A 24,238-nucleotide genomic window follows, 5' to 3' on the forward strand; every position below is an offset into this window, starting at 1 on the left:
GTGCTTAAAAGAGGCCTGGAAGAAACATGTGGACAGACTTTTTAGCAGGGCCTGTTGTGATAAAACAAGGGGTGATGTTTTTAAATTAAGAGGAGAGATTCAGGCCAGACATGAGGAAGGAATTTTTTATACTGAGGGTGTTGAGAGCCTGTCCCAGGTTGCCCAGAGAGGTGGTGGATGCCCCATCCCTGGAGACATCCCAGGCCAGGCTGGACGGGGCTCTGAGCAACCTGATCTGGGTGAAGATGTCCCTGCTCATGGCAGGGGTGGCACTGGGTGAGCTTTGAAGGTCCCTTCCAACCCAAACTATTCTGTGATTCTGTGATTCGATGATTCCATGAACATGCTTCCTCCTGTGGATTGAGAAAGATTGGTACTATTGATGGCCACCATTGCCTTAGAAAGGTGACTGTCAATCACATTCCTGATTTTGATATCCTCAACTTGTGCAGCTTTATCAGGAGCCTTCTGAAATTTGGTGTTGCATTGCTTTCCATGGTGCCATGAACATCAAACCTTATATTCATTTGAAAGAAGAAGCATGAAAGTATTCTTGGTGGTTGTGGCGAAAAGCCTGAAAATATGACTGCAGTGTTTCTTAAAGTTACATCATAAAAGAAGAAAATAGCAACCTGTGGTATTTTATATATTATTTCTATGCCTTTTGTGAACATCTCATAAGCTCTTTAACACCGAAGGCCATCACTACCATGTATGACTAGCAGTGGATTTTTGAGGTGTTGCATGATCCTGACTTTTCCCCTGACATCTATAATCGTTCTTAACACCTACTTTGTTGCAGGTTCCATCTCCAGGACTGTGTTGCAGGTCTCCTGCTTTTCTCACCATTTATCCTGCTGTTCACACATCTGTTCCCCAGTCCTGACCCACCTCCTTCCCTCTAGTCTCACATTTCCTCCTGTCACTATTTAAAGAGTTTCTCCTTAAACACAACATGCCTAAACGAATTCCGTGTCTTTCTATTAACTGCCTCTACATTCTTCTTCTCTCTACATGGTCAACAGCATAATTCTTCTTTTCAGCATTAGAGCCTACAAAGGGGGGGACTTTATATTATTATCCTTAGTTGACATGCATGGCTACATCTATCAAAATCTTTCCCATTTTTCATTCTTAGCATTTTCCTTTTGTGACAGGGGCATGTTTCAACATCCCATCGTTACTCCTATGGTAGGTTCCTCTCCAGTTTCTTTTATAGCAGTTTTGTAACATCCACATTATTCTGCAGAAATGGTACAATACCATTAGAAACAAAACAAAACAAAACAAAACAAACAACAACAACAACAAAAAGGTGATGCAGATTTTAGTTGAAAATATGCCATTTTAAAATTCAGGCAAATTTACGCAGTCACAAGAAAAAAACATAAGACATGGTTTCAAAGTCCTCAGGAAATACGTCATCCAGTGCAGATCGGGTTTATCCGAATTTTAGAAAAACCTATTGAGATTAGTTTTTACCTAATACTGCATAAGATGATTACAGCTATTTGTGGCACTTTAATTCCTGCTAGAAACAAAATGATGTTTTATAGAGATATATCTACAAAACAACAACAACAATAAAAAACCACACAGAACCCACGACCCTGACATAAACCTCTTTCATCCATTTTCATTCCACGGAACGGCCTTCTAAGCTGTAAAATCAAGCACTTTTCTTAATGAAATGAAGACTAGACAAATACATAGCAGAAGGTTTTAGAAAGAAATTGTGCTAAACTATGTATTGCATTATAAAAAACTGATTAAGTTTCATAAAGAACAGAACTGCAGAAAAAGAAATGTTTGGTCGTTTTGACTTATCCAAATGACTATTATTACTGTCTTTCATGGTTTTCTATCACTGCACAATGCGTCTAAGATGCCCCATTACGAGACAATCCCAACAAACAAGGCCTTTGGGTTTCCGCAGGTTTCATTTCCTCTTCCTCGCAGGGTTATAAAAAATAAACACTCCCATCAGAACACCATGTGCTACAATTTGAGAGGACTTTATGATTTCAATATCATTTAGCTACAAATGGCCCTACAGAAAGCAAAAGTGTTCACAAGCTTGTAACAACAGTCGTGTAGCTCCTCACCGTGCGTAGCAGGATTGGTACAATCCTTTTGGTGAAAACGATTTGGAATTAAGAGCAATGTCAATATCTAAATGTGCGTTCTTCCCTTTGTACGCTCCTTCTGAAGAGTTTCTCCTCGTCCCCCCTCTTAGGGCTGGATTTTCAAAGCATTGTGTTTGAGCCGCTGGAGTGTAAATGGGTCTCCAGAGACAGCGGCTCCACGTGTTGCTTCGAAAATGTGCCTTTTCGCAACTAACTCAGCTGTAACTCAGAACAGCGGCTCTAGCAAGATGTCCAGCAACAAGAACACCCCGAAGGGAGAAGATGCTTTTAAACCCGAATTAACATGTAAAAAGACAATCCTTCAGTAATCCTTCTGGAAATCACTTACAGAACTTTAACTTCTGTATTTGCAGTCACTTCTTGCCATGTGTAGAGTGTACATATGAAAAATATTGGATCTTCACTTTTCTCATGTTACTCCCTCGTTCAGTAGCCAACAGTTAATATTTATGGAACACATTGAGGATAGAAAAAATCACACACACTGAGAGCCCAAGTTCAAAGGCGGCTGGTTGAATCAAATCGCACAAGCATAAATTTGAGAACAAAAGGAACTAGACAACACTAGACTTGAAAAGTGCCTCTATAATTATTTCATCTGTTCTTGCTATACTGAATTTAAGGCATCCTACAGATTTTAAAAGCATTTTGGAAGTTAATAAGAATTGAACACACACTTGGAGGACGGGCACGGTTATAACAGCTGAATTTATTTGTAAAGGAATCAAATTTTACTAAAGCTGTAGGACCTACAAAAACTGAATTTGGCACATAAAATTATGTTCACTTTATGCCTGGCAGCAACGTGCACTTCTGCATCCAGGTTAATAATTCTGTATTGAAGCTACATTTTTCATTAGTAGTTACAGCCTAAATATTCAAAAGGTCAATCAGTTCTGGATAAAACCAATTTTTGATATCTGTAAATGAGATCAAATTTTGGAGAGTGATGGACACTTAGACTCTGAAAATTAAGCCAGTTAAGACTAGGCACTCAAAAATAGATACTTTCAAGGCAATTAGACATTCTGTAAATATATAAAAGGCAAAGGAGCACTTGCAGGACAGAACTTAAAAAGAGACGACAAGCTCTGCCTTAGGTACTTCTTTGTGTGGTGGTCTGATGGTGAATGGAAGAAACTATGACCAGAAGCTAAAACAGATGTCATGGAAGTGGGTTGACATACCGATTATGCAAGAACCTCATTATTGATTGTGTAATAGCATCAACTGCCACACTTAAAATACCAATGAGAGGTCAGTCATTTGTATTACTGCAGAATCTAGACCAACCAACTAGCAAACCAAATGTAACAATGGGAGATTTTGAACATGCCTTGCGATTCCCAAATCTCTTTTATAAAAGGAAGCATTTACAAACAAAGACAAGACATCCAAAGGCCTACAAATGAAAATGCAATCTAAATTCCGTAACACCACACTTCTCAATCAGTTGTTGTGGTAATCAAAAGATTTCATGTATTCTTTGGATTCAGCCTTAACGTATGTAATGAAACTTCTTCATTTCTGGCATGTGCAATGCAACAAATATTGCAGTGGAGCCACACAAAAAGCACATATGTTGTTAGAACACTTGGAAAGATCACTTCAAAGTACCACAGAAGTAAATGCACAGCTAATGTAGATTCTGTGACTTGTGTATTTCTTCAGCGCATACTTCTACATCCATAGTTATCTTCATAAATGTGGCACAGAAACATCCCACCTTTTTTCACTCTTTAGTTCAAATCTATTTATAACTATTTGGTAAATACCATTCCATTATGAAGCCGTTTACTTTTTTAAAGAATACACAGCAATTACAATTATGTAAGGTTTATAAAATAAAGTTAATCACTTTAAAGAAGCTGAGAGAAATTACAAGTCAAATAGCACTGATATTAGTTACTTCCATTTGCAGGAAATATTAGCACAGATTTTTCACAAATGCTATAGAAATTACTGGAACTCTTCCCAGACCTCCGTTGTTTTCACAGCAATAGTGCAGTATTGACATGCTTCTACCTTTATGAGGTATAATCAACATTTTTCCCTAACTGTTAATGATTGTAGCTCTGCAACGAGCACAATCGGTACTCAGGCTTCAACCAACCACAACTTGAAGGTATGTGTGCTTCTACAAACATCATTTGTGTTAAGAAATGTGCCTAGTTCTGCACAAAATCTACAGATGTTTGTGAAGGAATAAAACACCAAGAGGTCAATGCAACACGGGGGAGAGGGCAGAGGGAGGTAGAGCAAGGTTGACACACAGTTACTGTCACCACTTTCCACGACTGGCAGCACAGACACGGCACAAGGGACAACAGGGATGCTACAGCACACAGGTACGCTCATAACCTTGAAAACATATATGACAACTTATGGAGGCTATTTTATATAAAGCTCCAAACCACCAACTGCTCAATTTTGACAAATACCATCATTTACAAGGTGAAACGGGGACCTTCGAGTGAATCCAAGATAGACTGAGGGACGCTCAGTGTATTAATGCATGGATTTGAACATTCTGCCAAAGTTTCACTGTGTCCTTGAGCATTTTTCTTGATTAATTTCCGAGTTTCTTTGGCTGACATTTTTCAGAAAAATTTAGCACAAAAGACACAAAGATTTTATGTTATTTGGTAGACAGTGAAATCAATGAAACTTTGGCCATTTACCTGTGTGGAGATGGCTTAAACTTTGAAAAAAAAAAAAATTTATATCCTACTCTTGTTCAGTAATTTCCATTAAACAAAGGAAAGTAGCAAGGTTTAGAAATAACCATTCAATGCCTTATCTTGCAAGAGGATTTTGTTACGCTTTCCTTCACTATAAATAAGCAAATACATTTGAAATAGCAGGACAACAAGTTTCCTCACAGAGAACCTGGAAGGATCATCACAATTGTTCAGTTGTAAACACATATTAAATAGTGAGCAATAAAAAAGTTACTGGTTCTGACCCAGCTTCAGGTACAGGCCTTGAAGGCCTGACCAGGCCTTCAAGAGCATACATCGAATATTAAATATTAGTACCTACCTAGAAGTGCCTGAAACAAGCTGCTTTTAAAGATGCCCATCACCTTTCTGATGGCTTTTTTCAGTTGTTGCTCTTCTGGCTTCCTTAGTTTTTTACAATATTCTTCCAGCAGCACTAAAGCTCGGTCAGTATCTAAAAATGAACAAGTACAAAGAAAAGAGAAGTACTTTATTGGCTCTGGAAAGTATTTAAATGCTCAAATATTAATTCCACATTTCTAAATCTATTGTTCGCACGTGTAAGGAACATTTACACCAAATGCTGTTGCGTTCTGTCGTTAACTGTGTGCCATGAGCAACATGGGCAAAATGGGAGATGAACCCAACACCACATCAGACAGCTTACTGCCTATCTGAGACCTCCACACAAAGGGAAAATGACCTTTTGAATGGCATCTACAACACGTTTAATTGCAATTTATCCCAAACCTGCTGGAAGCTATGGGTTTTAGACCAATTTACAGTTTGCAGAAGCTACAAAATTATAGACAATAAGCTTTCTGGATACCCATGCAGGAAAACTGGCCTTCAAATATATTCAGAGAAGACATGAAAATGTTTGCTTGGCATCTGCAGCACTCAGTTCTCTGTTCTCTGAATAGCAAATGTGTATCTGAAAGGCAGGAGTCCAAGAGGGCGGTGTTTTGGGTTTTTTTTTGCTCTTTCACTATATAAAATTGCTATTTACTTCTTTGGTGAAAATGAGACTTTGAGAGCAGACTTCCATTCATGTGTTGGCTCAAAAGTCGCAATCCAGCCTTCCTGTAAGAGTCCAGAAACACAGAGATCTGCTTCTCCTGTCGCTATTATCTCTGCATAGTCATTTGCCAAGAGTATGAGTGACACATAAAATTGTATGAAATCCAAACATCACTATCTTACATATAAGAAAGCAGAGAAAAAAGGAGAATCAGACTTTACCTTCCTTTCTCCCCATCATAAGTAGCCCACAGAAATGTCCATAAATATGTATATGACACTCAGATGTCTGAACACACTTTTGTAATAATAATATATTGCCACCAAGTTTGCAGTAAGGTTCCCAAACAGTAAAAGAAATACAAATTAATAATTATATTGAAACAAGTGCCTTAATATACATCTCTTACAGTAGAGTTCAATGAAATCTTCATTACCAAGGGAGGCTCAGACTCTTTAGTTAAACTAAAGGACTGTTAAAATGCTTGGGAAAGCAAAAGAGGCTGCTTTTATCATTATTTTTCCTAAATAACTGAAAACAAACTTTCTATTTCACTAAATAAAAACTGATTGTCTTTGTTCATCCAAAGATCTTGACCACAATCCCTGTAGCATGGGACTCATGGCGTGACAATTCGACTAGTTCAGAGTAAGGGTAGAGACTCAACTTGTATTCTGTAAGTTGATAACATTCTCAAATTAAAAAGGGGAGATATTTAATCCATGATTAATTTTTAAGAAGATGTAATTTCTTTTCTTTCTCCTCACAGAAATTCTGGATGCTCACAAGCATTTTATCAAAGAAATGAAAAACTCCATAAATAAAAAGGAATTGGAATTAAATGTCTGTATCTACACACACATATAAAAATATATGTATAAATCACATATTTATGAAGATTAGGTAGTGTTTTATAGCAGTGAAGATATTTAAATAACTAAGAAGCTCATATATATAACCTACAAAGAGAAATCGGCTCTTTTATAGGCCAGGTCACAATACCTGGGCTGGGCTTACACCTCAGATCACCCAAATCAAAAGTACAACCTCAAAACAAAGTTCTGGGTCCAAGTTGGATATGGTTGGGATATTCCCAACAAATGGCTTGGAAATTCCCAACGAATGGCTGGGAATAAAGAATTAATTCTACATGTGAGCTCAGCTTCTTTCGCCTTGAAAACCCCAGTCACATCCTACTTTTCACTGACCTCATGACTGTGTCTGGCCCACCTGTAACACTTGTGCTTTCCTCTATATTCTGAAAGTTCTGGATGCCCTCAAAAATAATTAGTTAACAACTTAAAGCATAGGTTGGAATCAGGCATTCACCTTTCCCCCAATAGACAGGTTTATGCAATGAATACATTATTATATATTATACACTAATATTTATACTAACTTGAAGCAGCGGAGAGTAGTGGAAAACCATTGCAAAGTATCCAGCACTGAGGACACTTTTCAGAAGTGGAGTCTCTGAGAAATCAGAAAAATGGGATTTGAACACCAGTTCCACACCAGTGAGAAGCCCTTCCACTCCATCTTTCCCAGTCCTTGGTGAAGCATGCTGACATCCCCTCCTTCATTCATAGAATCATAGAACAGTTTGGGTTGGAAGGACCTTCAAAGCCCATCCAGTCCAACCCCTGCCATGAGCAGGGACATCTTCACCCAGATCAGGTTGCTCAGAGCCCCGTCCAGCCTGGCCTGGGATATCTCCAGGGATGGAACAGCTAATCATTCCTTCCCTAAAGTGTATGGTTCTTTTTTGTTAAAAAAATAGCTACAAAAAAGTGGCATCCTTTGAGGGTATGAGCAGAGTTTTTATTTTCTTCTAAATTCGTGGTTTTCAGTTCATCAAGAAGAAAAATGCCTACTTTTGGTTGACCCCAAAACAGTCCTAAACTCTACAAACTGAACAAACAGCAACAAAGAAGGAATCTAGTGTTAATTCTAAATCCTGGCTAAATCCCAGATCAAGTAATTATCTTCCTGGCTAATTTTCCTCTCTAGTTTTAATAGAATACCTTAATTTTCACTCCCTCCCTAAGCTCCTGCATAGAGTTGTAGCGTTTTCCCCCACAACTGCCCTCGGTAGCAGTGTATCCGCTTTTCCAAATAACCAGCAATGGGTTGCACGTGTTGGGAGATCCAGTCACTCCCAGGCTGTCCTGCTTTTGCCGAAAGCCACCACTGATGTTCTGGTGTCAACTGGAAACGTACCTTGCCGAAGAGTATTTTAGCACGTCAGGGAGGGGCCTGTATAACCACCACGACTGGGGTTTATGAGGGGCCTGGAGTTGTTCAGCCTGGAGAACAGGAGACTGAGGGGAGACCTTATCACTGTCTGCAACTGCCTGAAAGGAGGCTGTAGCATGAGGGGTGTTGGTCTCTTCTCCCAAGGAACAAGTGACAGGACAAGAGGAAATGGCCTCAAGTTGTGCCAGGGGAGGTTTAGGTTGGATATTGGGAAAAATTTCTTCCTGGAAAGGGTTGTCAGGCATTTAACAGGCTACCCAGGGAAGTGGTGGAGTCACCATCCATGGAGGGGCTTAAATGACATACAGGTTCTTAGGGACATGGTTTAGTGCCAGAGTTAGGTTATGGTGGGACTTGATGAGTCTCTTCCAACCAAAATGATTCTATGGTTCTATGATTCTATGTGAATCTCCAGTCATTTTGGCAGCAGATTAGGCTTTGAAAAAAAAAAAAAAAAAAAGCAACTTTTGGCCTTTTGGAGAAATTTTAGTGGTTATAGATAATCTGGGATCAGATCTTCATATGGATTTGTACAGTACTTAGCATGATAGAACACAATCCTGTTCAGCACCGCTGCCAAACATCCATACCTCTGCACAACAAGCAAACAGACATATGATATAATACAATAATATGACATGTCTGAAGGATACTGAGAACTCCTTCCAAGATGATGACCATCTTCAACTCCCAGTTATAGCCAAAGCAGACGGGGACATCCAATACTTCACCTTTTGGGGGTGTCTTGCAGCTATAAAATGTAAATAATATTTGGCAGCAAGAACTGACTGCCTGGACTGCAGCAGCGTAGTCAAATAAGAACCATATTCCTTGACACCCAAAGTAAATCGATGTTTCTGAAGCTGTACTCCCACACATTCTTCTCATCAAGGACAGCAGATTGGTGGCTTTCATCAAGGTCTGGATCACTGTATGTACAGGATGACAACATCCAATGGAGCACATGGTTGACTTTTAGCAGCCAAAATAAGTGCTGTACCTTACAGTTGGGGTGTATCACAAATGCAACCAAAAAAATCTTTGTCCTACAGTACAGTTTCTCCAGTGCTCATACCAAAACTAAATTCAAGCAAGACCACAAATACACTGGATGCACAATTTAATAACCCAGATTGTGGATGTCTGTGTTGATCCTGAGTGGGTCCTTTGCACACACCACAAAAGTCAATATCAGTTGAGCCCCATGAAGTCTGCTGGACATAGTTCTAGTTTTTCTTACTTTCTTTGCATATTATGACACTATTTTAAAATTAACAAATAATGCTAAATTCAATCACGCCTAATATTGCATCAAGTCTAGTTTAACAAACTTTGACTCATATGACTGATCCTGTTGGCTTTGAAAGACCACTCTGACAAGAACCATTCAGAAGATAAGACACAGTCCTACAAAAACTCACATATTTCTAGACAGCATTTGCATTACTGTTTTGTTTAAATGAACGATACTCAACATTCTTAATACAACAATAAGAAAAATTTATTTAAGGATAAAACAGCTTTTATGGTCCTACAATATCTTATCCAAGAGCCTATCAGTTAGCCTAAGCTAACAATTCTGCATATTTTATTACTTTATCGGTCCATAATTCTTTAACTGGTTCATAAATGTTTGTGATTTATGTTGCTGATCAAGGAATGGGCATTTGCTACAACACCAAAAATCAGAGATACGTGATACTGAAAGAGAACTGGACATCAGTAACTTTGCTTATTGGATTTATTTGGAAAATAGTTTTCTCCCTCAATCTAAAGTTTTACCACACAAGAAATTATTTACTTTTTCTTCTACAGAATCAGCCTCTGCTTAATTAATATAGTGTACTGATTTATATAAGAATCAAAAAAAAAAAGGCAAGTCCTTTCCTTGGAGTTATTATTCTAGATGGGATCATTAGAGAATAATCCATACTTTACAGTCCCCACACTTTATAGACACACTTTTATGTAACGTAGATTTTTAAAGCTCCATAAGCAGACAGATATACTATAGAGCCAGAACATCTGTTGGGCCAATGCTTATACACCTGATGAAATTAATATATATATATATATATATATAAAATGCACCATTAATAGAACCCAAGTTATATTTGAATGAAACATAGCTTCAGCATAGCTTACAGAGAAAAGGTTTTCCAGGGATACTGTTAATAAGAAATGAAGCCATGCATTCAAGGTAGAGGGTAATGTGCATTATACATCAGGAGAAATTAAATTCTCACTAATAAAAATTTGCTTCCTAAAGCATTGCACCTAAAATGTAAGTTACACACATGAAAGACTAAATGTCACAATAAAACATATTTAAAAGCAAGAAACTCTGCGATTAATTTGTTTTACCATCTAGTTTGATAAAAGGATGTCAAAATTAATTCTACCTCAGCTACTTCTCATGGTCCGTATCTGAGAGCTGGATGCCACTTGCAATACTAATCAGTATCACAGAATCACAGAATCAACTGGGTTGGAAAAGACCTCAGAGATCATCAAGTCCAACCCTTGGTCCAACTCCAGTCCATTGACTAGATCATGGCACTAAGTGCCATGTCCAATCTCAGTTTAAAAACCTTCAGGGCCGGTGAGTCCAGCACCTCCCTGGGCAGCCATTCCAATGCCTGACCACTCTCTCTGGAAAGAATTTCTTTCTAATATCCAGCCTAAATTTCCCCTGGCAGAGTTTAAGCCCATGGCCCCTTGTCCTATTGCTGACTGCCTGGGAGAAGAGACCAATCCCCACCTGGCTAGAACTGCCCTTCAGGTAGTTCTAGAGAGTGCTGAGCTCACCTCTAAGCCTCCTCTTCTCCAGACTAAACAAGCCCAGCTCCCTCAGCCTCTCCCCATAGGGCTTGTGCTCAAGTCCCTTCCCCAGTCTTGTTGCTCTTCTCTGGACCCGCTCCAGCACTTCAATCTCTTTCAGCACTTCAGTATCTTAGTACCTTAAAGCAGAAGGATTCCTTTCCTTTTCTGGATTATTTCTGGGTCTTTGCCATGCTCTCATTTTTTGCAAGCATATTTTAGAAACACTGAAACTCCACACAGGCAAGGAGACACACACACACACACACAAAGAGCTTCATTATTTTCAGTAAAAGAATAACTCTGCTTTTGATTACATGAATATATTTAGGTGACTGGAGATCTTATGGGAGTTATGCACACGAAACCTGAGCTACGTGGTGCAGGTACACGGTGCCTGTGAGGACACACATACAACTTCAGAGGGAGGAAAGAAAAGCATGGAAGTGCTGAGAAATCAAAATGTCATCATTTTAAGTACACTTTACACCAGACTAAACAACTACACAACTGCAGCACTACAGCCCCATGATGTACTTTGAAATATCTGGGTATTAGTTGGACCCTGTAGACCAAATGCTCACCCATTTACTTATGAAAAATATAAACACCCCTGGGTGTTGCACTTGCTTGGAGGCAGGAGGATTTACACTTCACTTACATGCTGTTAGAGTTCACCTGCCCGTACTTACTGCAGCATTTAACGTATAGTACTGGTAGAGTTGAAGGATGCAGCTCTGCTGGTGTGGAGACTGTCGCGTTGATTAAAAAGTCTGATACATGGAGACTGTTGTGTTAAAACAGCTTTGATAAGTACTGTGCCTTCCTATGGGACAGAGGAGGGCACAGCTGTGCCCACACGCGGCAGATGGCACAACACGACATCTATAGGAACAGCTATAGGATACAGGAGACGGTTTTCCTAAATATCTCCCAGATGTTGTTCAAACCATTTATCCTTTAGATGAACTAAATAGATTGGATCTGAAGATAATGTAGGAATACTTGTGAATTTCAATAATTAAATTGGAGATTTGACTAACAGGGTTGATTGAAACTACAAAAGAAAGGTAGAACTGGTTCCAAACCAGTCTCCAACAAGCTCCACTTTCGAAATTCCTCAAACCATGGTGTGTTGAATGATGATGACTCAAAACAAAGAAACATATGATGGAAGCGCCACATAATTCAGGCAGATGCTGTGATCTATCTATTTTCAAGCCCTTAATGCTCCTTCTGGCCACAATAAAGCCATATAGGCCAAACTCTATATGGACCCATACACAATACTGGCCAGTACCAAACACTGGTTTTGCAGATACATTGCTACACAAGTCTGTTGAGAGCTGCTGCCTTCCCCAAGGGCATGGTCCTGCCTCCCAGCTCCTGTTGTGAAACAAGACAGCTCAGAAGATGCAGAGAAATAAAGCAAATATGATTCCAAACTCAGCAAGAACTGGAAATTTCTGCCTTGCACATGCAAGAAATCACAGCTGGCTGGTTTACAGTGGTTTACACCAGCATGAAGTAGGATCAAGGAACAACAAATTCGGTCAGAAGCTTAACACAGCCTGTCGGTAAGTTTAGGATCATATTTGCTTTTCTCTCCTCGCATTCACATCAGAATTTGTGAAAAAAAGATGTTTGGGCTGCAACAGTAAAATGTTGACTTAAAACAAATGAAAAATGCTATTGTTTCATCAGTGAGAGATGTTTAAAATTAGTTGAGATCTAACCCTAACTAAGTTTATAAGATGAAGGGGGTTTTAATTTTGATTGGTCTTTTTTTTTCTAATTGTATCTGTTCCCTTTCCTAAGAGGGACTTTGATTATATTCTTGCAAAGTCCACGGCATAGGCGTCTTTTTAAAGAAAAACACACCAACGCATTTCAGGAGACCCTTTCCAGCTTTTGGAGACCCAGAATTGGGAAAATGTAGGGCATTGAAGCTGTGAAACACATGAAGAATGGGGGAGGCAAAACACAGCAGCCAAAATAGAAGTGAGAAATGCAATCAGGGCACTGGGAAAGGGAACAAGGAAGTTTTCTCAGTGAACTTTGATAACTTTAGAAGGATCTCAAAAACTACTTCTACTTTTGGCGTACACACCTTAGTTTAGATGACCATCAACAACAGAGCCAGAGGTCTGAGCAAACACTCTTCCCTGCCTTAATTATTTTAAGGTCTCTTGATTTGATCCGCTGCTCTAGAAAACTCAAAAAAAAAACCAAAAGTCCTTATAGTTCAATGGGAGGGGATGCAATATTTTATAAGAAATGTCCAGGCAACCTGCCCTGGGACTGATCCAAGCCAAAGCCATCAGCAACTCATTTACTTTTCTTAATCTTCACACACAACAGCAAACACAAAGGAATAAATCCTGTTAGTCTGCAATGCTCTGTATAGACACCCGAGCTTTAAAACTCCTACATGAGACTGTATTTTAAAACCTGAAGTTTCTAAACTGGAAGTGTAAGCCAGTTAAATTTGAGACAGAAACACAAGGAAAAAGTACACTAAGATGGTTGAGAAAAACGCAAGCTGTAGGCTCCAGTGCTTCAAAAGGCTTGAAAACTGTCAGACAAATGACAATCATAAAATATTTACATATAAACATCCATTTGAGGCACAAATTAATCTACCAGATTGCACAGAGGGAAGACAGGCTGGGAATATGTGGTCCTGTACAAACCCACAAGCTCTGAGCATCTCGGGCCCTTCATATACACAACAGGACTTTGACGAACTACCAAGAAAAGGCAACATATGGGTTACGCAACCTTGAGGAGACATAAGGCATTACGTATGTGACAAATATAATACTATCACCCAGTGTGATGAGCACTGACAACAAACAAGCAAAAGGCTTAAAAATAACAGCTCCTAAAACTATGCATGACACGTAAACCCATCTTTTGTCCTGCTAGGGAAAACAAGTGGACAGAAAAAGGGGGGTTCAATCATTTCTAGGATTACCAAGCAGGCTTATTTCTGGGGTTTCAGCATTTAGGAACCAGACCAGCACAGAGAGGACACTGACACATGGTCTGTGAAGATTAATCAGTGGACAGACTCTTTCAAGGAATGATATTTAAAGTGAAGGTTGCATTCTGAGCTGCCCTCGATCTCCACTAACTGTAGAAAGAAGTGCGACCTCCCCAAATTCACCATAGCCTCGGTGAGTTCTCTGTGTTCCTGCAAAACACAAATTTAGGAACAGTTCGGTTGTGAAGCGCTGTTATTTGAAACCTTGATGCTGTTAGCAGACAAGAAATGGCCCAGATATTCTATGTGAAGAACTGGTATGCGAGTACCACAGCAAATTTTGCAGAACCGGGCAATAGGATGTGCTCAGGAATATTAACGTGAAATAAATAACCCAAATGCCAGGGGAAACTGGCCAAGGGTGCGGAGGACAGGCAGCTCTGAACCAAGCGGGTTTCACATGCAGCTGCACAAAGAGCCAGCACAAAGGGTAGTGATCGAAGGGTAGAAGTTGCCTGGCAGTCTCTTGTTACAGAATATTGATTTGTGCAGACGATGCAAGGAACAGGGCTAAATGCCCTGCAGTCAGATTGCTCGGAAGGGCAGGAGTTTGGCTGCGATGTGTCAGCTGAATTCTCTGAGAAATTATGAACATGTGGAGCCTGCAGGAGCTCTGTTTACCTCCCTGCTGTGCAGAAGGAACCAGACTCTTCCATACCTGTCTGAAGTCACCAGTACCCCCTATCAAGTCCATAAGCTCCCTCACCATCTAATTGCAGGCCTTAAAGGTTCTAGGGTTTTTTCTACTATATAATTTCCATCTTTTTTGTTATAAATCAGGCCAGCTGCTCCTTGTCCTCCAGATGTTGATGTGGAAAGCAAGCCACCATCATTCCATTTATAGCCTCTTATACACTGTGTGACTTGTCATGTCCCTCCCCTGCTCAGGCTCCTTTTTCCCAGACTAAACAGTTCCAGCTCCTGCAACTTTTATACACGTTTTACATTTCCAAACCCTCTTGTTTTCTTTTCTGGAATTAAATTTATCTTAAAGCACAATCTCTAAACTCCATCTGAAGACCCAATAATGCTGCAGAACAGAGACTGGTGGATGAAGCTGGACAGTAGCGTCAACTTTATGAAACAAAACACACACATACACACAAAAGACCAGGGAAGTGATTATAATAAAAGAGCGTTTGGGTTCTTTTTTTTGCTTGCTTTTTAAGAATCAGACTTTTTGTCTAATTTACTATACAGAAAAGTGGTTCTTTAAGAAAAATTTCAATTATCAATGATGACTAGCTGCAGTGTAAGTTCGTTGTCCAAGTATTCTCACACTTGATTTTACAACATGTAACCACAAATCTATTCTGTTAAACTGCTGCCTTTACGTATTTTTTCGCTTTAAATACATTCTTTTAAACATGACTACCTGTACTTACTCAAGGAACAGGATAACTATATAATGAACGGTTAGTGACTGCCTCGGCATAAAATCACAAACTTTTCTCCAGCACTTCTGCTTATCAGAAAGCATCTTGAAAACCAAGCTGCGTTCCTGCCCTGCTTTAGTGCCCCTGGCAGGAATATCTGACCCCTGCAATCCCACGGAAATCCCTTCTCTGCTCACCCCTTTGTGTAAACTACAATTATATCTTAGTATTAGTATATAACCTGTTCATCTTCACTCTCAGTGGCTGACTCTGGGACCTGGATTCTTCCCACCACATCACTTATTTTCAGGAACCACTGAAGGGCTTTAAGTGATTGCTGAGATCAGCTGCTCGCCCCACCAGGGCCATCCATATTTTTCACTGAGCTATTTTTTTCCCATCCACATTAAAGGTAACGTGGGGCCTGCTTGTTAGTGATCCATTCTCATATTTCTTGACCTGGCTACACAGGCTGTTTGTGTCTCAGACAGCGGAGCGAGCAGATTCTGATGCCCTGAGGCTCCTAAAACTACACAAACCCTGCAAATATAAGTAGCTTCACCTTGACTTCTTCTTTCTGCCTTTCAAGTGTCACGACATTAAAATCCAGGTGTACAAATATTAATGGTAAAATCAACAACGCACATATGAAGACAGAATGAAAAATGAAGCCACAAAGCCCAAAAATGATGTAGCACCAAATGAAAACCTCTTATTTATGCAGCAGAATAAATATAAATTGACATCATAACAGTGAAAAATTATTAAGGAGCCCTGCTTTGAAGAGCTTACAATCTAATTGTATGTAACACACAAGACTAGTGGAACTTGATATATAGTTACAAGAGTAAAAGTCAGAATTTATACACTTAATACAGCTGCTCTTGTTTTGTTCTGTTGGTTTTTTTCGCTTTAAGAAAAAATTCAATATCAAAATTATCCTAAATGTGAAAACTGGAATGAGACAGAAAGCGAAACCGGAAAGATGTCTGTTCTGGAATAAATAACTTCCAAGCTCATACAAAAGAAGTATTATTTCACATGAAAGAAAAAAAAATGTGGAATTAAGAAAATCCAGAACTAATTCAGTAACACTGACATCTTTCTAGAGATGAAAAAACAAATGGAATGAGATTAAACCACCTTTATTTATTACCAAAATACGCATTGTGGTCTCAAATTTTCTGACACTCGATTGGGAACTTTTCACTTATGAATCTCTGTATTAGACTAAAGTCTCTGACTTGATAAACCAAACACCTCCAAGAGACAACGGAAAATTAATTCTGTGTTTCGGACATTAAACAATTGAATCTGTAGATCTGCAAAGTCTGTTTTGGGGGTTGTTTGGGGTGGTTTGGGGTTTTCTTTGTTAAAAGCACAGCTCGGCATCCACCTGCAAGGCAGGATTATCGTCATGCACAACACCTAGGAACGAATTGGAAGGTGACTTGAATTATTCCACTACAGCATAAAGTGATATACGCCACAGCCAGGGGAGAGAAGAGCGTATAAAACATAAAGTGTGGGGTTCTGTTTGTAAAACTACAAATTGCCCAGGTTCTCACTTTCCAGGAAACTCTACATGATTCAATTCTCTTATAAATGTGTTTTGAAGGAAGCATTGACCTCTTCATCCCAAAAGTGAAGACAGATTTAAGGACATTTGCACTAACTTACCCTGGCAAAATGAGTTTAATGCCACCAAAAGTTCGCCTGGACCACAGCGATTAAAAAGCCAGTTGTTTCTTCACATATTTTGTATGTTGGCTACTACTGTCACCACCCATCCATTCAAGGCAGCTTCGCTGGCTACTTCTGGGATGAATATGGCCAGAGAAAAGACGGTCTTTATTTTATAAAGATGTTGTTTGGCATTGTTTTAATCTACAGTAAATACAAGAACAAACCATAGTGAAACAAACTACAGTGAAACAAACCTTCAATACCTGTAAGAAGCAAGAACCTGGTATGACCTGACCAAAATAAGCAAATCTGAGTAAGGCAGATTTTTCTCATTTTGCTGAAGCAGGGACTGCAAAATCGTCTTTTATCACATTTGGCCACTAGTTACAAATTCAGCTTTTTCTCCATGGTCACCCTCTGACATCAAACTTGGCCATCTGGAACAAATTCAGGAGAGGATGTGTAGGAAAAAAAAATAGCTTACAATGCAAGACACCACTATTTCTACTGTGTGCAATATGCACTCAACAGGAATGAAGGAGAGGATGCACAGCTGTCTCTTGTGCCTGTATCAACACTATGGCTGACTTCAGTTCTAGTGGCGAACAGTAAAATAATTTATAACTTTTTCTCAGCAAAATAATGAATAGTGTTAATTTGTAGCACTCAGAGAACACACAGCGTCAGCTCTCAATATCTCAGCTAAGGAGATGGTTTTTCCACTGAAGTTTATATGAGACTGAGACATTGTCTGACTGAGGCAAGTGAGTTAATGTGGTTACCCTGTGTTCCCTCCACGATCTATGGAGAAAGAGGAGATGACAATTATCAAGAAGACAACACAAACCTTAGGTGGGTTAAAATGCCCTTGGAAGGTGGATCTCTCTCTGCTGACCAAAGAAGCCCTCCAGGACAACAAGTTGGGCCTCCTGCATAGGTGTAAGTTCATTAAAACGGGACAGATCTGCATTAAACAGCTGATAACATCTGGTTTAGATGGGATATTAGGAAAAAATTCTTCCCAGAAAGGGGTGTCAGGCATTGGAACAGGCTGCCCAGGGCAGTGGTGGAGTCACCATCCCTGGAGGGGTTTAAAAGATGTTCAGACGAGGCTCTTAGGGACATGGTTTAGTGCTTGATTTAGGTTATGGTTGGACTTGATGATCCTGAGGGTCTCTTCCAACCAAAAATGGTTCTATGATTCTATAAATACCAGGACAATGGTAGAGCTGAAAAAATAATATAAATTTCACTATTCCCAGTCCAAAGTCCACTTAGCTTTACAGCCTGCATTGATATAACAAGGACTTTTTCTGTATTATACATACAAATATAAATATCTCAGTTTCTCACAGAGGAAACGATGTCTGGCTGGAAGAAGATTCCTGCCATAAAAGCAGCTACATCTTTAAATCAAAGCTTTATGACGAAAGTTGGCAAAGTTTAGAAAGCAATATTTTGTTGCTTGTTTAACTCTTGAAAAATGAAAAATATTCTTTGCACAGTCTGTAAACATAACCTACAGCTTCACACTGCTCCCCACCCATCCACTGCAAAATCTGAGAGACAGCTGGATAGAATTTGGGGTGAAAAAGTGGCCTTTTAGCCACGTACTTATTTCAAAATACTTATTCAGCAACTGAAAGGACAAAACGCCTGTAATACCAATGACTTACTAAAAGTAAAAGGGAAACTAAAATCTCCAATACACGCTTGATTTTCTGTTGTAAGGAGCCTACAATTACATTCACTAAGATTTTTGAACATAAAACGTTATGAACCTAAATTTTGTTACTTAAAAAGAAGTTGCCAGTTTAAACAGAATCAGGTGCAGGAAGAACTCCAGGGCAGTAATGGGACTGAGCTTTGGCTGGTCCTAGCTTTATAAGTTCCTGCTGGGCTGGTTTTAGACCCTGTCCTTTCAACAGAGCAGCCACATAAATTTAGCATTCCCACCACAGAATGGAGCATTTCATAAAGCTTATCTGTCAGATTCTTCTAAATGGCACACATGAAGTCCACATGGGATCAGCCTGAGACTCTTTTTAATTCTTGACAATGATGTGCTCAATAAAACATAGCCTTGAAAGTATTTATATAAGAGGTATGATGAAAAAAGTTGTTCCATGACAAACAGAATCAGCGTGCCTTTATCAGCTGGCTAAAGAGACAATTCCTCTCACTGTCAGAAACAGAAAGTGGGACGAGTGCAGTATAAATCCCAGCATTCAAGTATCTTTTACTGCCTAGACATAACTAGATGTGAAAAGATGATGACAGGGTTAGTCTAGAAGCACATGTGCAACCAGGCATCTAGATGTGGGGTTCTTGCCATCTCCATGTGAACCACAAGCAGGGGTCCAAAACTGGAATCTGGTCTCCACCGCGGAGGAGCATGGAGCTAATTAGTTCTTTCCACCACCGTGAAAGACATGAGTGAATTACAGTAACATTTTATGCTCTTAACTATTCCATAGAGGAATTCAAAATATATGTAATTACAGATCTAAATATAGTCCCTTGCAGTTAACAGAAATCAAGTCAGCTAAATAACTTGGGGAGGGAGAGAAGACATCTAAAAAACACGCAAAAACCTCACTTCACTTCTCCGGTATGGTGGTACTACCTTACTTTGAAGCAAAGCTTTCCTCAAGAAGTTCCATCAGTCTGTTATGAATAGTTGTATTCTAACTTATTCTAGTCTGTTGGTGAAAGTAAAAAGCAACAATAATGAATTTATTTCTCAAATTTGTTCACCCCCTACCATCTCTAAATGGCACCGCCCAACAGGTGATTTTGTAACTAAAATCAAAAGCCTGCTTCGATTTAAAATTTTAAGTCTACTTAAGTGAAAGATGAGCAACCAAAAGCCAAAGAGAACGGCCATTTGTTTGATCACGCAGCAATAGTGCAATAATCCATACAAAGTCTCACCCCTTATCTAAAGGGAACACATTCAACATCTGCAGGGGACTCCGTTCTCCCTTTCCAGCCTTGCCTTTTTTTTTCCTGAGACTCAGAGCAAACATGCCAACTCTGTGAATATTCCAGGGAATGTGGAGCCTTATTTCCCTCGAGAATGAAGTGAGAAAACAAAATCCTTTCCCTCTAGCACATCAGGCAATCACATCCTGACACAAACATGATCAGAAGCAGGAACCTTTCTTTTCACAGCCAGAAGAAATCAATGCTGCCTCTAAAGTTATATATTTTTACTCTTAAGTAAATTATCTTTTTCCTGACTAAACAGGCCTAGATTTTTAAAAGCAAGATGGCAGACATCGTATAAAGCAGTAAAGTATAAATTAGGTCCAAAGTTATGTGAAATGTGAAGACCAGTACTGGATGTGAGAGCTCTTTCAACAGCAAACTCTCAAAATGCTTCACTGTTCTTTGGAAAGACCCAGAACCGGTCAATGCCAAAGCAAGCAGTGTTTGGTAACAACCTCCACTGATAAATATCAGGGTATTTTAAAACTTGTTTTTACAGCTTTCTCTGTCTCGAGACTGATTTTAGGAGAATATTTTGATCAAATCCGGAATAGCAACACACAGAAAGGGAGAGGGATAATCCTGTCCTTAATACTGCTATTGAAATACACACTTTAGCACAGCCTTGAAGAGTGTCCCACCAGGATTTCTGCAGATGGCATGGGTGGGGAAGACAGTAGACACGAATTCCCGAATACATAAGGCCAGAAAGGGAAAATAAATCAACAGAAATACAAAACTAGTTAGACACAAAGTGTTGTCAAAAGCATAAAGAAAATAGATGGGGGGGAGGAAAAAAAGGAAAAAAATCCCCTCAATCACCCTAATATTCATAGGAGTATTATGGATTATTTGTAACAATAGCCAATTTTTTAAAAAATTATAGTTTCCAGCATGCTTTTAATTACATTTAGAAAGTTAAAGTCCTTTGCATGGACTAGACAAAGTCATTCAAAATAGCAGTGAGGTTGCTGATTGACTAACATTTTTAACCCTGTAATTTACGTACTTAAAAACATTTTTAGCAATATTTTTTAATACTCAAATACATTCACGCTGGTAACTTCAGTATATCAATTGATGCGACAGTTTCAAGTATTTCAAGGAGGATATTTTGGTCTCTTGAGTTTATATTTTGAAATTGTCAAAATACATATCCTCATAAGACAGATGAAGAAAATAAAGCCTTGATTAAGACTGACCCAGACTGGCTTGAAACAAACAGGAAATCCACAGATTTTTCAGGCCAGAAGGGACCGCTGTGGTTGCCAATTTAACTTCCTGCACAAAGGAGCCCATCGGAGTTCACCCCAAAAATCCTGCAGCAAATAGTTTGAAACTGAATTACAGCTAAACATCCCGCACAGAAACTTCCTCAGTGTAAACCACCTAATTCAGGATTAAGACTTAAAATATGAAAAGACAGTCTTAATTTTCCTTCTGTAAACAGGTGGAGGATGCAAACCTCACCAGGACATCAGGGTGACACGTTTACAGCGCAGCAGGATGAATGATGAAGGGATGGTGCTTCTCCATGCATGTTCCCGTATTTACTACACACAATTGTGAGCAATTACATGAATGACAACACGATTCATTAAAACAATCCCATTTTGAAAATTAATTTCTACACTGTCATCTGTTAAAACACAACCACAAATTCCCTTGTATTGCTTTTTTGCACAAAAATAATTCTAGTAATCCGTGTGTTTTTAGCATTATTTACATAGTAAATGTTAACTCATAACTGATACTGAAGAGTTATTCCAACAAGAAAAAGAATTTATAGTCACATCAACTATGTCCCCATTTCTGTTGTGTAACATTCACTTTTTGCTCCTTCCTCCAGGTTTTGTTATCATCAGGGATATTTCAGATCCAAAGACAAAGGTCAGGTGAATAGAAAAGGTTCACGTGCCATTTATTCTATTAGCATATTCTGAAATTTCAAATCAGTGTCATGTTTGCAGGGAACCAGAAATAACCTAAGGTCTACAAGTGTTTTCAGAGTAAGAATTTGACCTCGTATATTCCCCAACTCTTGTTGGACACAGGAAACCACATTTTCCAAAGCTGTTTCTACACTTGCTACAATCACAAACTTCAGGAGGCAAAATGTAAGGCTGATCATCTTTTCTTAAGTGCTGCCATACGATGTCATAAATATAGTACTAATACTTTTATATTGTATCATGGGAATGAAAGTTAGTTGAAATCTCGTTTAAATAAAACACGTTCAAATCGCCTTCAAAACCCAACTCTCATAACTTTTATTTAAAATTAGCCTTCAAACTTCGTGATTTATTTATGCTGCTACTGATGCCTGATGTTTATCCGCCAAACATGTGGAGAATAAATAATAGACTAAACCCATGATTTTAAAATTCATTAGCGTTTGTAAGAGAGGCTTCTCACAACATTAAATGCCAAGCTTTTGTCTTGGTGCCTCTTCAAGATCTCTGATGGCTGATCTTTACAAAATAACTATTTGAGACAAAATTTGACATGACAAGGCTTAAAACATGGCATAACAACACTTCTAAAATTATTGTAAGCGTGCAGATTTTTCTCCCATTTTTCAGTGCAAAAGAACAACAATTTCAAGCCCCCATTAAAACACTTTTAATTTGAAACTGTAAGTACTAGAAATCAACATTCTGACAAAATGAAGATGCAAAATGAGATATGAAGCTTCATAGCCCACCTTTCTTCTTGACTGGCATTCTTCTTTCTACTTCTGAATCTGGTTGCAAGCACTTATTAACAGGTATTAACGATGTAACACTGGAACACTTTGCGAGGTCAGGAACTGGCTATCTATTGCAAAACACTGTTACAGTTCAGTTAGGAAGTGCAGCTTCAATCTTCATTTGTATCAATACTTGCTGTTTTCTTGTATTGGTCTTCCGATGCTTCCCAGAAACAATAAAAAAGGGGAAAAAAAAGAAGCTTTTTGATTTTTTTTTTTTAGATGTTTTCAATTTCTTTAAAATATATTTGAATCTATAAAAATACAAAAGAAAATGTTCCTCGTCAATATAAAACCTTATTATAACTCCTCTTCGGGCAGCTAAGTTTGAAAATTAAAAGATTTTATGTAATACAATTAAGGCACAGTCCATCTCTAGGCAGCTGTCTCAATACTCCACCTGTACATGCTGAAAAACATATTATTTGCAGGACAAAAACGCCCAAATAATCCAAATAAGGAGGAAGACAAAAACAATCCAAAGTGACTCTTTAACTTCTCTCACTTCTTGAATGGATTTTGCTAGTTATGTATTAGGTGACTACACAGCAGACAGGAAAGGTCCCTTTCTCCTCACCAGACAACAGCCTTCAAACATCACCCTCTTACCCAACAGAAGTCACTGGCCAGTCACTTTCATTTTTATTATCTGCAAGCCACCCAGCCTTACGGTCTTTAATGTCCCTCTGATCCTCCCATGTATTAAAAGAGAGGATTGGAAACGAGGAAAGCAATCCCTTGACCTGGAATTATTAAAGTGACAGCGCTGCTGCTCACTGGGCACTTTGGCAAAGCAGATTTGCTTTCTGCTGGAATCATTTACTTCGTGCCATTTCTTCCCTCGCACAGCAGCCACCTCGTGAAAGAGGGACGAGGAGAGTGAGGGGACGAGCCTCACAAAACGTTCATTTTTTTCAGAGATAATGCGGTGTTAGGGAAATAAAAAGCCATGAGATCGGTCCAGGGTTTCCCGCTCAGAGGCGCAGCTGGTTGGCTTCAATACGAGCCTCTCTCAGTCTCTCTCCCCCTTTTTCTGGAAAAAAAAAAAAAAAAAAAAAAAAGAGAGAGAAACAGAAACGGGATGGATTTTTTTGGATTTTCCTCGTGTAGAAAAAGTATGAAAAAGGCGGACAAGCTCCACAGGCTTCCCTTCCCCGCACAGGACAGGGCTCCGCTTTGCATCGTCTTCCTCAGGAGACGGGAACTGCTGTTGGGGGGGGGGGGAGGGGGCGGCTCTGGTTTCGCTCTCTCCCGTTCACAGTTGGGTTGTGTGGGGTCTGTCCCCTCCCCACTTCGCTTCTCCCGCCCCGAAAGGGACCGGTTGTTGCTTCCCGAGGCCGGGTCGGTGCGGGACGGGGTGAGGGGAACTGGGAGGGGCGGACGGTTCCCGCCGGTTGCTGAGGGGCCGAGGCGCTGAGGGAGGGGG

The 24,238-nt window shown here is 39.4% G+C and overlaps 1 protein-coding gene across 3 annotated transcripts in view; it reads right to left on the reverse strand.

Moving 5' to 3' along the window:
• The window catches only part of LOC309436836 (disks large homolog 1-like), a 64,886-nt gene that overhangs the window by 40,267 nt on the left and 381 nt on the right, over window positions 1-24,238 (reverse strand). For all 3 annotated transcript variants that reach the window (XM_082046380.1, XM_082046381.1, XM_082046382.1), the window contains exons 2-3: window positions 22,768-23,845; window positions 5,190-5,321 (exon numbers count right to left, since the gene is read on the reverse strand). In XM_082046380.1, coding sequence (XP_081902506.1) covers window positions 5,190-5,321; window positions 22,768-22,786 — 151 coding nt within the window. In that variant the 5' untranslated portion in view covers window positions 22,787-23,845. The remainder of the gene's footprint in view (window positions 1-5,189; window positions 5,322-22,767; window positions 23,846-24,238) is intronic.

Source organism: Streptopelia decaocto, assembly GCF_964273445.1.
Source record: "Streptopelia decaocto genome assembly, chromosome: 1".
NCBI lineage: Eukaryota > Metazoa > Chordata > Aves > Columbiformes > Columbidae > Streptopelia > Streptopelia decaocto.